Source organism: Berghia stephanieae, chromosome 8 (genome assembly GCF_034508935.2).
Source record: "Berghia stephanieae isolate SIO BIC M18660-M18661 chromosome 8, UCSD_Bste_1.3, whole genome shotgun sequence".
NCBI classification, from domain to species: domain Eukaryota; kingdom Metazoa; phylum Mollusca; class Gastropoda; order Nudibranchia; family Aeolidiidae; genus Berghia; species Berghia stephanieae.
The window spans coordinates 33032687-33046390 of NC_088367.1; the positions used below are offsets into that span (position 1 = coordinate 33032687).

Below are 13704 nucleotides of genomic sequence, written 5' to 3' on the forward strand. Positions count from 1 at the left end.
AAAGTCCTGTCAGAAATAAAGATTCAAGAGTCGTTCAATAAGAAATAAAGATTCAAAAGTCCTGTTAGAAATACGGATTCAAGAGTCGTTCAGTCGTAAATAAATATTCAAGGGTAGTTTAATCAGAAATAAAGATTAAATAAAGATTCAAGAGTCATTCAGAATAAATATTGATTGCCGGGCATGCATTGTCTAGACTGACACTCAAAGTCCTGGGACCCCTGCAAGAAATGGACCAACTTGAATGTTTACAAAATTGTATAGAATTACGGGTAGATTTGCATGGGAAAAATCAAATAAATAAATTAAGTAAGCAAGTAAATAAATGATTAAATAAACATATATATATATATATATATATATATATATATATATATATATATATATATATATATATATATATATATATATATATATATATATGCCCTAAGTAAATAAATATAAATAAATGAAATGAAATGAAATACACAAAAAAGTCGATGAAAGGTTAAAAAATTAAATGTCTTTATTTTTAAAGCAGTATAAAATACTCGAAATAACATCACAACAATAACATCATTATCACAGTAAATTTATCAACGTTATAAATTTCATACATTTAGTTTCCATGCCCTATAAGCCTGATTATAATGGAGCATAAACCGGTTTCTGTACCGTCAACCAGAAATATGGACGTGTTGTCAACCTGATCTATCTAGTGTTACTTTTTCACTTCTCGTATCGTACTCATTATTGGGGGCAGATTTTCCAGATAAGGCGATACCTTTGTGGGTAGTGCTATGACATTCGACCTGCTTTAAACTCCGATCTCATTATCATATTATTTTAAGAACCGGTCAAAAACCTAAAAGCCCAGGGAAGGCCAACATTTCACCCGTTTGAGAGCGAGAAATTCCACCCACACTCCTCAGAGCAGTTCGGGGTCAAATGATTGACTTGGTATAGTAGCCCTTTAATTCCTGCTTGGTCTATATGAGAGAAAATACCCCCAAAAAAAACTGGCTACCTATTTCCTATTCGGGCTTTGGTTTGACTAACAACACACAATGAATTTACTAGAAAAATAAATGTGAATCACAGTTGCAAAAGTTTCAAGAAGAAAACAACAACATCATAACAAAACCAATATAATATAAACATGAAATTGACAAGAATCAATTGTAAAATCATTTGAAACTGAACCGTTATGTTGAATAAATGTAACAAAATAATTATAGAAAAAACATACAATTTAATTTTTTTTTAAAATATGGACTTTGGATAAGGCCAATACTTTTTTTTTATCAAAAAACATTTGGGCATTAACTATAGTGAAAACCCGTCCAGGGATGAAACACGAATGGGATATCTAGGCAGATAAACGCTGAAAAGGGACAGTATATCTAGGAAATAACATAGTTTCTTTAGACTTTACGGCCAACCTACCATAGGAAGAAAGGTAAACATTGAAACTTGTAACATGAACGACTTCCCGAACACATGCGTTCACATAAAAAGTACACAACATTTCGTGTTGATAACATTAATTCTTCAGACCAAGACAAATTCATTACATCATTATTATCTTTAAAAATGACAAGCAATCATTCCCAATGAGCTCGAAGGACCCCACCCAGTTAATCTTGCAGAGGTGTGGTACCAGCTCAAAACTCCTCTTTTGTTATTGCATACGTTGGGCAGGTCTGAAGTATATGGTCAGCGTCCTCTTTTCCTTCCATGAATACCCCAATAAAAAGTGTGACCTGGTCTTTTCCATTTATTTAGAAGTTCGATTGGGTCACTTTTATTGATGGATGGCATTTGATTGGGCCATGAAAAATGACTTGAGTTCGCCAACTTCATAAAAGTTTTCTACTTGTGTTTCCTTGGATCTCATTGGGCCATGAATAATGACTTGAGTTCGCCAACTTCATAAAATTTTTCCCATTCTGGCCAAAGTATTTGATATTTCATTTTCTATAATGCCGTGACCAGGAATTCATTGAAGTCTCAATTCTTTTGCTTTTTTATTTAGTTACATGTTTTAGATCTGTGTCTAATACTAAAGAACTTATCCTCCAACTGGCAGTCTAAAAACAAAAACAATGAGCTGAATGACGTCAACTTCATTCTACAAAATTTCTTTTTATAGCCGTCCATGTCGATAATTTCCCAAGTGCAACAATGGTTGATTAATCAAATGTATATTTGACACAGAATCATTCACCAACACATCTAAACAAGAGGAAAAATTTCCTGAAAAGTTTTTTCTTTAAAAAAAAAGTTTTAAGGTACACGTGACACTTTTATCACTGGTAGTAGAAAGAAAGAAAATGGATTGTCAAATAATTCTAGAATTACAAAAATAAGCATGCGTTTAAGAAAAGGTCAGACAAAGGGAATAAGTTCAAATAGGGAACATAGTAGATTCCAAGAGCAAATTATCAATGTACTTTGTTTGAGATCACCTAAATGTCCCATCCATACACAAAAACAGGATCCAACTAAGAGGAACACTTTCAAATGGTTACAAAATATCATATTCAAAACAAACAAAAAATTATATCAGAGAGATGATGTACGAGGGGAAAAAAATCTCCTTCTAAAACTAAGATCCAACATCTGACTATTTCCCTCTTAGAAAAGAATTCCAGCTAGGGCCCAGTAAAAATCAAGTAATCTCATTCTTAGCCGAAATTAGACAGCAACCTGGAAAAAGAAAACAAATAGGGGGATAGAGAACACATCATCGGAGTCACAAGAAGTGAACATGGTGACTTTTCCTCACCACGTCATTTCTTCCTTTGGGAGGTTGGCTTAATGCTGATCAAATTCATAACATATTTGGGTTGTTAAATACGATAAGAATAAAACTTGTTCACTCATGGGCTTAACGTTATTGGCTAATTAAGCTGCCTAATATCATCAAAACTGAATAACTTCAATACAACATAAATATTATGGAATATTTAGATAACCAAAAATCATGGATATCTGAGTTACTTAACACCTGATAAATGTTACTGGCTATTTAGACAACCAAAAAGCATGGCTATCTGAGTTACTTAACACCTGATAAATGTTATCGTTACTGGCTATTTTGGCTGCTTATGTCATTGGAATTGAACTTTAATGCTGACCATAATCATTGTATATCTTCTGGGTTGTCAAATAAAATAAGAATAAAACAACGCATGTTATTGACTATTTAGGTAGCCAAATGACATCGAAGTTGAACTTTAATGTAGTATAATTTATTTAGAAATTATCATAACTACTATGAATACCTTGTGAGTTTTGAAAACCAATTTCCATTCTAAGCATAAAATCGTTAATAAACAAATCGACAGTGATATGCTCATTCTACATTCAACAATCTCTAGTAGTATATGCCTCTACATATAAATTAAACATCTTTAGTTGGCAAATTACGATTTGTTAACATTTTTAGTTACAAAATTAGAGCACAATACCTTTCAAGATTTTTAAAACTTAGGCTGGAAAGAAAGAAAAAAATTATAATTTTATAAACAAAAATCATTTATTTTGCGCATAAAAATCATTACACAAAAAGTTCTTTTAAAACATTAAATGACTCACAACAATAATTCGTTTGTTTAGGCTTTCATCAGTTTTAAAACTTAGGATGAGAAGAAAGAAAAAAATAATAATTTTATAAACAAAAATCATTTGTTTTGCGCATAAAAATCATTACACAAAAAGTTATTTTAAAACATTAAATGACTCACAACAATAATTCGTTTGTTTAGGCTTTCATCAGTTTTAAAACTTAGGATGAGAAGAAAGAAAAAAATAATAATTTTATAAACAAAAATCATTTGTTTTGCGCATAAAAATCATTACACAAAAAGTTCTTTTAAAACATGAAATGACTAACAAAAATAATTTGGTTGTTTAGGCTTTCATCAGTTTACTTACAAGGCTCATGACATCCGTCATATCCTTTTTATCTCTTAAATATTTTCTCTTGCATTGATGAAATAACTATTTCAGATGTATCTTTGCAGATTGAATATAAGTACAAAATAAAAACCCTTACCTGAAAATAATTACTAGTCCTACACTCACCTTTCATTCTTCAGTGAAACTTTTCAACAAATTCCGATGCTTAGGCATAGCATCACATCATCGGAGACAACGATATAATATAGAGACCCAAAACTACTGAAGTGGCAATGGGGTTTTAATAGCAGACGATGTGCATCTATGTCAGGTCGTGGCAAGTCGGTAAACATCCTCTCACTCATAATGATTATAATTCGTAATACAATTCAAATTTGTCATGGGTTTTCACGGCTTTTATAACTTCAGATGTGATTTCTTCTCACTAAATTCTCTCAGACTATAAACTTTTTGTGTATTTGTACAATTGATATAGCGGGAAGAAATGGAAGAAATATTTTATTTAAACACATACCATCAATACACAAATGTATGTTTACCGACTTGACATTGAACAACCACACACGGAAAGAGCCCCCCACACACGGAAAGAGCCCCTAAGTTTCATGTCTCAATCATTTTATTCTCCAACATCATTGTAAAGGTTAGGTCATTAATCCTTTGTATACATTGTGTCAGGAAAAAAAAAAAAGAAACGTCTCAAAGACTTCCTCATAATATAGTTATCACCATCAGTGGCAGCTTGTGTTCGTAATTATAACGTTTGGATAATAGTATTAAAGGGAGCAATTGAAAATATAACAATAATAAACACTTTAGCACAAACCACAGAGCTTCCTGTCAATGGTGATTTTAAATAAAACTGTTTATAGTTTTACAGTTTAGAAGAGTCTTTGGTTTGATTCAATTTGTTCCATGTATTAACTGTAATACGATAGATATCTTTGTGTCATTGCTGATGGCTGACGTCATACATGTGTAGTGTGTAGTAAATTGAATGATGGTATGCAATGGAAAGTAATTGACGATTTGGCATTTGAGCAAGTTACAACCATTGTCATTATCAAGTGGGTGATTTTTTTCTTCATTGAATATATATAATTTTTTAACGACTTTATATTATTTTACTTTTATATCATGCATACGTAAAATACTGTTAAAACCTTTTACAATGTAATTATAAGAAGACACTCAGAAGACAGGGAGCAATGTCACCCGCCAGTCCCTTGAGTGGAACCCCCAAGGGACACGAAAGGTGGGGCATCCAAAACAAACAATCATGGAGAAGCTCACTGTCACAAGAAATTAAAATGGCGGGCCTCCCCTGGGAGGCTACCAATAGTACCAAGAAGATGGCCAAGAACAGAAGTAGATGGGGGATGCTCGTAGAGGCCCTATGTTCCACATGGAGCAAAGAGAATTAAGTCAAGTAAGAAAATACGGTAATTATTGTTGGTTGGTTATTTTTAACAGAATGGACCATATTCAATAATCAAGGCACATCTATGATTATTCGTACTAACATAATCATTGAAGACCACATAGCTAAAACGGTCCTTAAATGCTTTGATAAAATATGGATAAAAAATACATCACTATATACACAAAGTTTTCAAATTATAATATAGATAAACAAACTTTTCAAATAATTTGCATTAATGATAATTATCATAGAAATAATCAAATAACAAAAATCATTCTTTGTAAGCATGTCCCTGCTCAGGAGTTTCTATTTTTAAAAACAAAGTAAGTCTTTCTGCATGACATCGTGAGATGCCATCGCCTACGCATTCAAAAGGAATATAAACAATCCATCAAACAAACGTCTGATGTAAACAGGAATCATTCATGATATCCAAAGTGAGCAAATTTGAGGTAAATAATCTTGCCTAAGCAAAAAAAAAAATAAATAAATAAATAAAATTACTTGAAGTGGGACTCGAACCCAGAACTATGAAGGACACAGTGCAATGCCTTAACCACTCAGCCAATGGTTTTATAAATATCATCTTTGAAGATTTAATTCAGAATTTTATCTTTTTGATGTTTAAATTGAGACCAGTCCAAGGCTGGAAACTTGAATAAGCAGTAATAATCTTTTGATTAAAATAATTCATAAAACATATTTATGCAGATTATAGACTATTTTGAGTTAAATTTTAGGTAATAATAAGGAAAAATATCTGTTATAGGTCTACAAGATTTATCAAAAAATAATAATTTAAGCATGGTATGCCAAAGGGTGCCATAACCACTTTTTGATATATAAAGAAAAAGAAAACAATGGAAACACTATGGCACTACATAAAGAGAATAAGCACCATTTTCTTATTACTTTGGTTAAGTTTTTTTGTTTGCTTTTTAATGAACGTGAAGAGCAGCCTTAACTCTGCAATTGAGATTTTGACTCAACAGCTCCAAGACGTGCTGGCAGGTTTGTAGACAAAACCCTTGATGTCATTCAAACACAAGGTCTGAATCTTGTCCACAGTAGCTGGTGCGTCTAGAAAGAAAGGAATAAAGTAAGAAACTGAATAAAACTGAATAAAATCGTAAATTGGTGGTAAACTATACCATTATATAAAGAATACCTAAAATATTTAAAATGCTGCACCCCTGCACACCCCCCCCCCCCCTTTGGATTAAAAAAAAGATTAAACTGAAATTAAAGAAATTAAAGAATAAAAAATTAAAAGAGTTAAGACATTGATCGTTAAAGGGTTGTAATCGTTAAAAGATGAATATAATTGATGTCGATGCTTGTCATAATTGCAAGCAAATTTTAAGCGGCTGTTCTGATAAAGTGGCATTCCAAATACCGGCTTCAGCTGTAATAATAACAAATGAAGAAAAACATTTTAGAGAAACGGAAACACTCCAACTTACCAAGAGTAAAGTATCCTGACTGTCCAGACTCTGCCCTGGCTTCCTCTATGGCATGCTTGACAGCCAGGAATCCAGCTATGGACATGGTAAGGGGTGGCTCTCCAATGGCTGTTGGTATCAATATGAGGGGGAAGGGAGGAGAAAAAAAATATATCACAAACATCAATTAGATTATCAACAATTTGCGTAAATCATAATCATCATAGAAAAAAAGAAATCACACAAACATTCTTCGCAAGCATGTTTCAAGTTAGTACTTTTCTATTTTTAAAAAAAATGTCCTTCCACACGACAATTTATATAAGACGAGTTCATAACTCTTTTTAGCCTATCAAAGTACTTGTGAGTTGTGAAAACAGTTTTTGTAAAGGTCAGCTCGAGCAACAAGTCTTTAAAATTGATATGGGCCAAAAGTAAATCGACCCAAACAGAAAATCTTTACCACAATCATAATTACCACATTTGATCATTTCATATTAAAATAATAAAAGTATTTATGACAGAAGACTAGGGATGAAAACTGGGGAAAGTGACTAGTGCCAAAAGTGTATTTCGATGCCCTTGATGAAGTGGTCCTTAAGAACCATACGGAGTTTATTCCAGTTTCTAGAATATAAAATATAGACATTAATCATTGCCTGCAACCATTAGGATAATATATAAAGCTATTCTATTGTAAAGTGTTTTCCTGCAGATAAATATTTTTAAAAAGATATGACAGAGCTTGACCCTTGGTCCTCCAAGTGTAAGTGATTCATCTAATAAGCAAGCACATTTTCTATAAACACACAAACATAAACACACACACACACACACACACAAATGTACACACATATTCCCACCCACACACACACACACACATGACAAGTCCTTCAGAGCCATGGAACTGGAGTTTATCCCAGATTCCATAGCCTGAAACGGACAATAGCAATTGCTTGCCAACCTTTAATTTTTCTTTTTTTAATAAATTAATAAATAAAATTCCCTTTATTCATCCTATAGGGGAAATTTGTCTCTCGGGTCTATTCCAAGGGTACACTGGAATAACCCAGGCATCAGTCGCAGTGCAGCACCGTAATTTGAGCTAGGGTGAGGTGACTTGCTCAAGGCCACAAAGTGCAACGGCAGGTGATCAAACTCGGTACATTTCAGGTCCGAAGCAAAGACCGTACTGCTGAGCCCCGCTGCCCATTTGGATAGGACGCTAGTCTGTCACAAAGTACTTTCCACCAGATCTAAAAGACCCGGCTACCAAATCACTGCTGGATGGACAGAGGGGTCAGAAAATAATCTTGACTGCCCTCAAGATCGATCTCAGTCCCTTTGCGCATGAAGGAAGTGCTCTACCAACTGAGCTATCAGGACCCCCAACACACATGACACACTCACACAACCCACATCAACTCTGCAAACCTTTAGAGCTGAGAACTCCAGCAGGGTTAGGGCTATTCCTCTCGAACTTGAAATTGAATTTGACAGGCAAATCTTTGGCCATTGGTGGTTTGTATTCCTGGATGAAATGAGAGATATGAGACATATCATTTGACAAATCATGAGTCCAATTTTTTTAAATGAATAAATAAAAAAAAAGAATTGAAAATACGAGTAAAACCATATTCAAACTTGACAAAACAATAAACAGAGACAGAGAGAACCAATTTTATTTAAAATTTAGACGAAAAAAAAAATAGAGCTATTGATTCAAAGTAACAATAGTCTAAAAGTAAAAGTTAAGTTTTAAAGTTAGGTGCTTGAAACATTTAAACGTTATATGAGCACCACTTGGGAAAAAGAAAACAAAAAAAGTGGGTGCTTTTAATATTCTTATTTTTTGTGGGGTTTGATTTTAATCTTACCCAAGTTCCAGAATTAAGGAGCTCTCCTGTGTTGCTGTCAAACTTTAGCTCCTCTGTCAGGAAGTACCCAAGGCCCATAATGAAAGCCCCTTCTGCCTGGCCCATGTCTAGTTCTGGGTTCATGCTATAGAAGACAAACAAATAAATAAATAAATAAATATTGACATTAGATCTTGCCGTTAACTCGAACTAAGTGAATTCTTGAATATCTTCCAGTGGATTTTCATCAACGAGCAATGGATCTTTGTTTAACATGTTGACTCAAGTCTTCTTGTTGTTTACTTTTAGTCCAATTAAACTTGCTGCCGTGTGCAAACTTTCAGTTGTCTGACATATATTCTGAAATCTGTGGGAGAGTGGTCTTATGTCATCGGCATATGAATCCTCAAGTGTTGAAGGCAGAAGACATAGAATGTCACATGCTAAATTTTAATCTTTTGACATAATAATATATCCCGAAATCTGTGTGAGAGTAGTCCAATGTCATCTACGTTGTCTAAATCCTCAAGAGTTGAAGGCAGAAGACATAGAAACATCCCATCTCTATAGAGGTACAATGCAAGATATCTGGGAATAGGAATCAATATCAAGTTTTGTAAACACGCTCTTTTGGAAATCATTTTCTTTCTTTTCTTTTCTTTTTTCCCTTTAATTCTCTGAAATGCATTCATCGCAAATGGTCTTTACGACTTGCCTCGTCCTAGCAGCAATGTAGATTAACTCTCTCCTTTCTGACCATTTCATGGATTTTCCTCAAAACATTATAAGCATACAACATAAAATAGGATTTTAAAACACTAGCCCCAAGTGGATTAGAACATGTTATATATAATTTTGTTTAGTTCTTATAACTATAACATAAAATGTCTTTAAATTTTGTGACGTACAAAAGACATCTCAATGATAAAAATGTTGGTTTCATCGTAACGAATGTGACAATTTTCCTATGGTTGGTAAGGAGAGGGTTAAAACGGAATTTTATAAATATATAAGATTAGTGTTACCTTTCCCCAGCATCATACAACATATCTGACTGTCTGATTTGGTAATGGCCAGTAAGTACGTCAATCTCTGCCTCTACAGCAGCACAGCTATAACATCTGTATTTGGATGAATACTTCTGAACGGGAGCAGTCCTGTCGCGAAAACAAATGAAAAAGAAAAATGATAATTTGTAATAAATTTATAATACTCTTGAAAAAAGAAAAACTACTGTAATCAGCTCAATCTTGTTTATATCGTTGTAAAATTACTCTGGAATGCCAATGTGCGTGTGTGTTTGTGTGTGTGTATCATTTTTTGTTTATAAACTTAACAATATCACAAGACAGAATTCAATTTTTTGAATGGATGTTTATAGGGAATGAGATTAGCGGAAGAGTAGCGTCCCTTGATTGGACGTCACCCATAGTCTGTGACCCATAGTCACCATCAAGGGACGCTACTCTTCTTCCGCTAATCTCATTCCCTATAAATTCCAACTACAACAAAAGATTAAATCCTTCCATGCAGCATGGTGAGATGCCGTTGTCGCCTAAGCATTTCATGAAGGAATATAGATAATTCATCAAACAAATTGGGATTAATAATCTTACCCAAGGAAAAAAATTTGAAGTGCTTGAAGTGCAGCTCGAAAAGAGGATCTTCTGGGTCACAGTGCAATGTCTTAGCCCCCCTTATGAATACAAAAACATCTTTACAATATTACAATGAAAACAATCTGACACAATCTGACCTGAGAAAATTAATTCTCTATTTTTTTTAAAAGCCTCTTGTCATCCATTTTATCTAATTCTACTCACATGTAAGAGGCTGTCAATTTGATTTGTTCCTCTTTACATTTGGCCACTAGTTCTTTCCACGTTGGGTCCTTCATTTTCTCCTTGACAGGAGCCATGCGAGCCATCAGCTGATCACAGCACTCAATCACACCCTGATTATGAAGTAATAAAAAATGAAGAAAATAAAAGAAAAAAAGAATAAATAAATAAAAATAAATAGTTTTTAAAAATTGCATTTCTTTCAATTATTGTTTTATATAACGTATCCTTGCGAAAAATGAATAGATTATTAAATAATTGACTGAATAAATTAATAAATGAACAAATAAACATATATACAGTCCACTCCGGATAATCGCAATACCTTGGGATCAGCGGAATTGTTGCGATTAACCGAAGTTGAGTTTCCTGTCCCCTATTGCAACTTTTGCCTCTGAGTTTACACAATCTTGGGACCGTCCATGGCTGGGGTATCTTTGGTCGATTTCAGATAAAATAATGGGATACTGTTTTCATCACCGCCTGTTGTAAGTTTTTATAACAATTTTGATTTGACCACTGATCAGTTTCATACCATATATGGTAAACTCAACCAAATTGTTGTAAACATTGTTCTTAGTCCACCACAGACTGAGCCGACATCTTAATTAGATTGGATTAACTTTCACTCTTTTATTCTTAACATTCGTAAGAGTCAAAAGAGAATAGCAGTGATGAGAGACAATAAGCTCTCACCAAACCCATATGCACAGTTGTCAATCCCAAAACAAAGGATATTGCTCAGTTTCTCCCTACAAATGTCATTATCTACCTGTTGTCTAGACTATCTAATGGTCACAGATGACCTCACAAACCAATACTGCAATGCCCCATCCATTTTGTGTCTAAAAGAGTGGTGACACACTACTTTAGCATTAAACCCCACTCTCGATTCTTCAAATTGTCTTGATTTCACCCATGATGATATTTATCAATCATGAGATTTTGTTTGATTGATTTCTTGAATTTGCCACTTTTTGAGGTTGAAAATTTGTTGCGATTAACCAAAGTTTGTTGCAATTAACCAGTGACTTTTACATAGAATTAATTCTATTTCTTGAGAAATGTTGCAATTAACCGAAAGTTGCAATTAACTGAGTTGCGATTATCCAGAGTGGACTGTATATATATATATATATATATATATATATATATATATATATATATATATATATATATATATATATATATATATATATATCTTCTTCTTCTTCTAGGTTCCATGCCTGGTCCAGGCTTCGGATACTGCATGAATTATCTCTCTCCATTCCTCCCTGTCTCTTGCTTTTTCAAACAGCTCTTGGATTGTTAGGTTGGTGAAGCCCTTCAGTTGGTCTATGAGTGTTTTTCTTTGTCTCCCCCGGGTGCGTTTACCAGGTATTTTTCCACAACTTGCCAGGTATTCATTCCTATCTTTCCTTACTATGTGTCCGAAAAAGGATAGTTGTCGATCCACTATTAAGGGCATTAGTTTCCTTTGTTGGTATGTTTGTTTTAGCACTTCTTCGTTCGTTTTGTGTGCGGTATACGATATTCTCTGCATCCTTCTCAAGCACCACATTTCAAAAGCTTCAATGTTCTTTTGTGTTTCTGCATTTGTAGTCCAGCTTTCGCATCCGTAGAACAAGATTGGCCACACGTAGCACTTCAAGACTCGGAATCTAATCCCGAACGACATCTGTTTGTTTTTCAAAATGTTTCCCAGGTCCATGAAGGCCTGTTTGGCTTGAGTTATTCTTGCTCGTATGTCTCGGTTACATCTTCCATCTGTTGTCACTATTGAACCTAGGTATTTAAAACTTTCTACGTTGGTAAGCTGCTCGCCGTGAATCGTTATATTGCAGGTGTTGTTGTTTTCGGGGTTTTTCTGTATTACCATGCATTCTGTTTTGGTGATATTCACTTCCATTCCCTTGGCTTCACTATCTACTACCACTTTGTCAACAATCTTTTGAAGTTGGATTTCTGATGTTGCAATGAGTACCGTATCGTCTGCGTATCTTATATTATTTATGTTGTGACCTCCTACTTTTATTCCCTCCATATTATTTATGCCCCTCATGATTGTTTCTTGGTATAGATTAAACAGATCTGGTGAGGCAACACACCCTTGACGGACTCCTTTCTTAATAGGAATGGAATTTCCTGTAGAGTTTCCGATTTTGATAGATGCCTGCTGGGTGTAGTATAATGTTTGCATGAGTCTGAGGTCTTTCTCATCAGCGCCAATGGAGTGCAGTTGTTTTAGTATTTCTTCGTGGCGTACTCTATCAAAAGCTTTTTTGTAGTCGACAAAACAGAGGTATAGTGGGGTCTGAACCTGTATAGCTCTTTCACTTAAAACACGGAGGAGGTATATTGCGTTCCTTGTCCCTCTGTCAGGTTGGAATCCATATTGTTCTTCTGCGATTTCGGGGTTAATCTTATTCCTTAGCCTGTTGATAATTATACGCAACAGTATTTTGTTGATGTGACTTATTAAACTTATAGTTCTAAAATTTTCGCATCTGACTGCACCTGCTTTCTTTGGTATTGCTATGAAAATAGAGTTACAGAGATCTTCTGGAATTTTCCCAGTATTGTATATATTGTTGAATAATATGTGAAGTTCATCAATTGCTAGATCTCCTAGGCTTTTTAATACCTCTACAGATATTTCATCAGGGCCTGTTGCTTTACCATCCTTCATTCGTTCCATGGCATGTTCAATTTCACTTTTGGTGATGTTTGGTCCGCTTAATGGTTCTTTGAATTTCAGTGGTGGTTCATTTCTATTTGGATCATTGTACAGTTCGCCTATGTATTCTACCCATCGGCTTTCTATATGTTGTTCTTCAAATAGCAGTTCCCCTTGTTTGTTTTGGATACAACTTCCTGCTGCTTTGCTTTTCCTTTTCCCTGATAGTTCTTTTATTCTTTGGTGAGCTTGTTGGGGGTTGGGTTTGTATTCTCTTTCGATTTCGCAGCATTTCCAGTCTAGATAGTTCTCGTGTGCCTCGATGCATTTGGATTTAATGTGGTTGTTCAATGTTTGGTATTCTGCAGACCCTCTGTTGCATTTTCGTCTTTCTTCAAATAGGTTTAGAATTTCATTTGTCATCCATTCCTTTTTGCTGTTTGTTTGAGCTATTGGTAAATGCTTTTCTGTAGTTGCTTTGACACACTTTTGGAATATATCAAATTGTTTTTCACATTTTTCGTTATCAGGTTCACTTTGGCTTTGTATCATGAGTGCATTT

At 34.2% G+C, this 13704-nt stretch overlaps 1 protein-coding gene across 1 annotated transcript in view; it reads right to left on the minus strand.

Moving 5' to 3' along the window:
• Positions 1–482: 482 nt before the first annotated feature.
• Positions 483–13704, minus strand: part of LOC144978533 (uncharacterized) — a 52073-nt gene continuing 38851 nt past the window's right edge. Inside the window, exons 29-34 of the mRNA XM_078924724.1 lie at positions 10448–10578; positions 9650–9781; positions 8646–8769; positions 8203–8299; positions 6790–6897; positions 483–6406 (exon numbers count right to left, since the gene is read on the minus strand). Coding sequence (XP_078780850.1) covers positions 6312–6406; positions 6790–6897; positions 8203–8299; positions 8646–8769; positions 9650–9781; positions 10448–10578 — 687 coding nt within the window. The 3' untranslated portion in view covers positions 483–6311. The remainder of the gene's footprint in view (positions 6407–6789; positions 6898–8202; positions 8300–8645; positions 8770–9649; positions 9782–10447; positions 10579–13704) is intronic.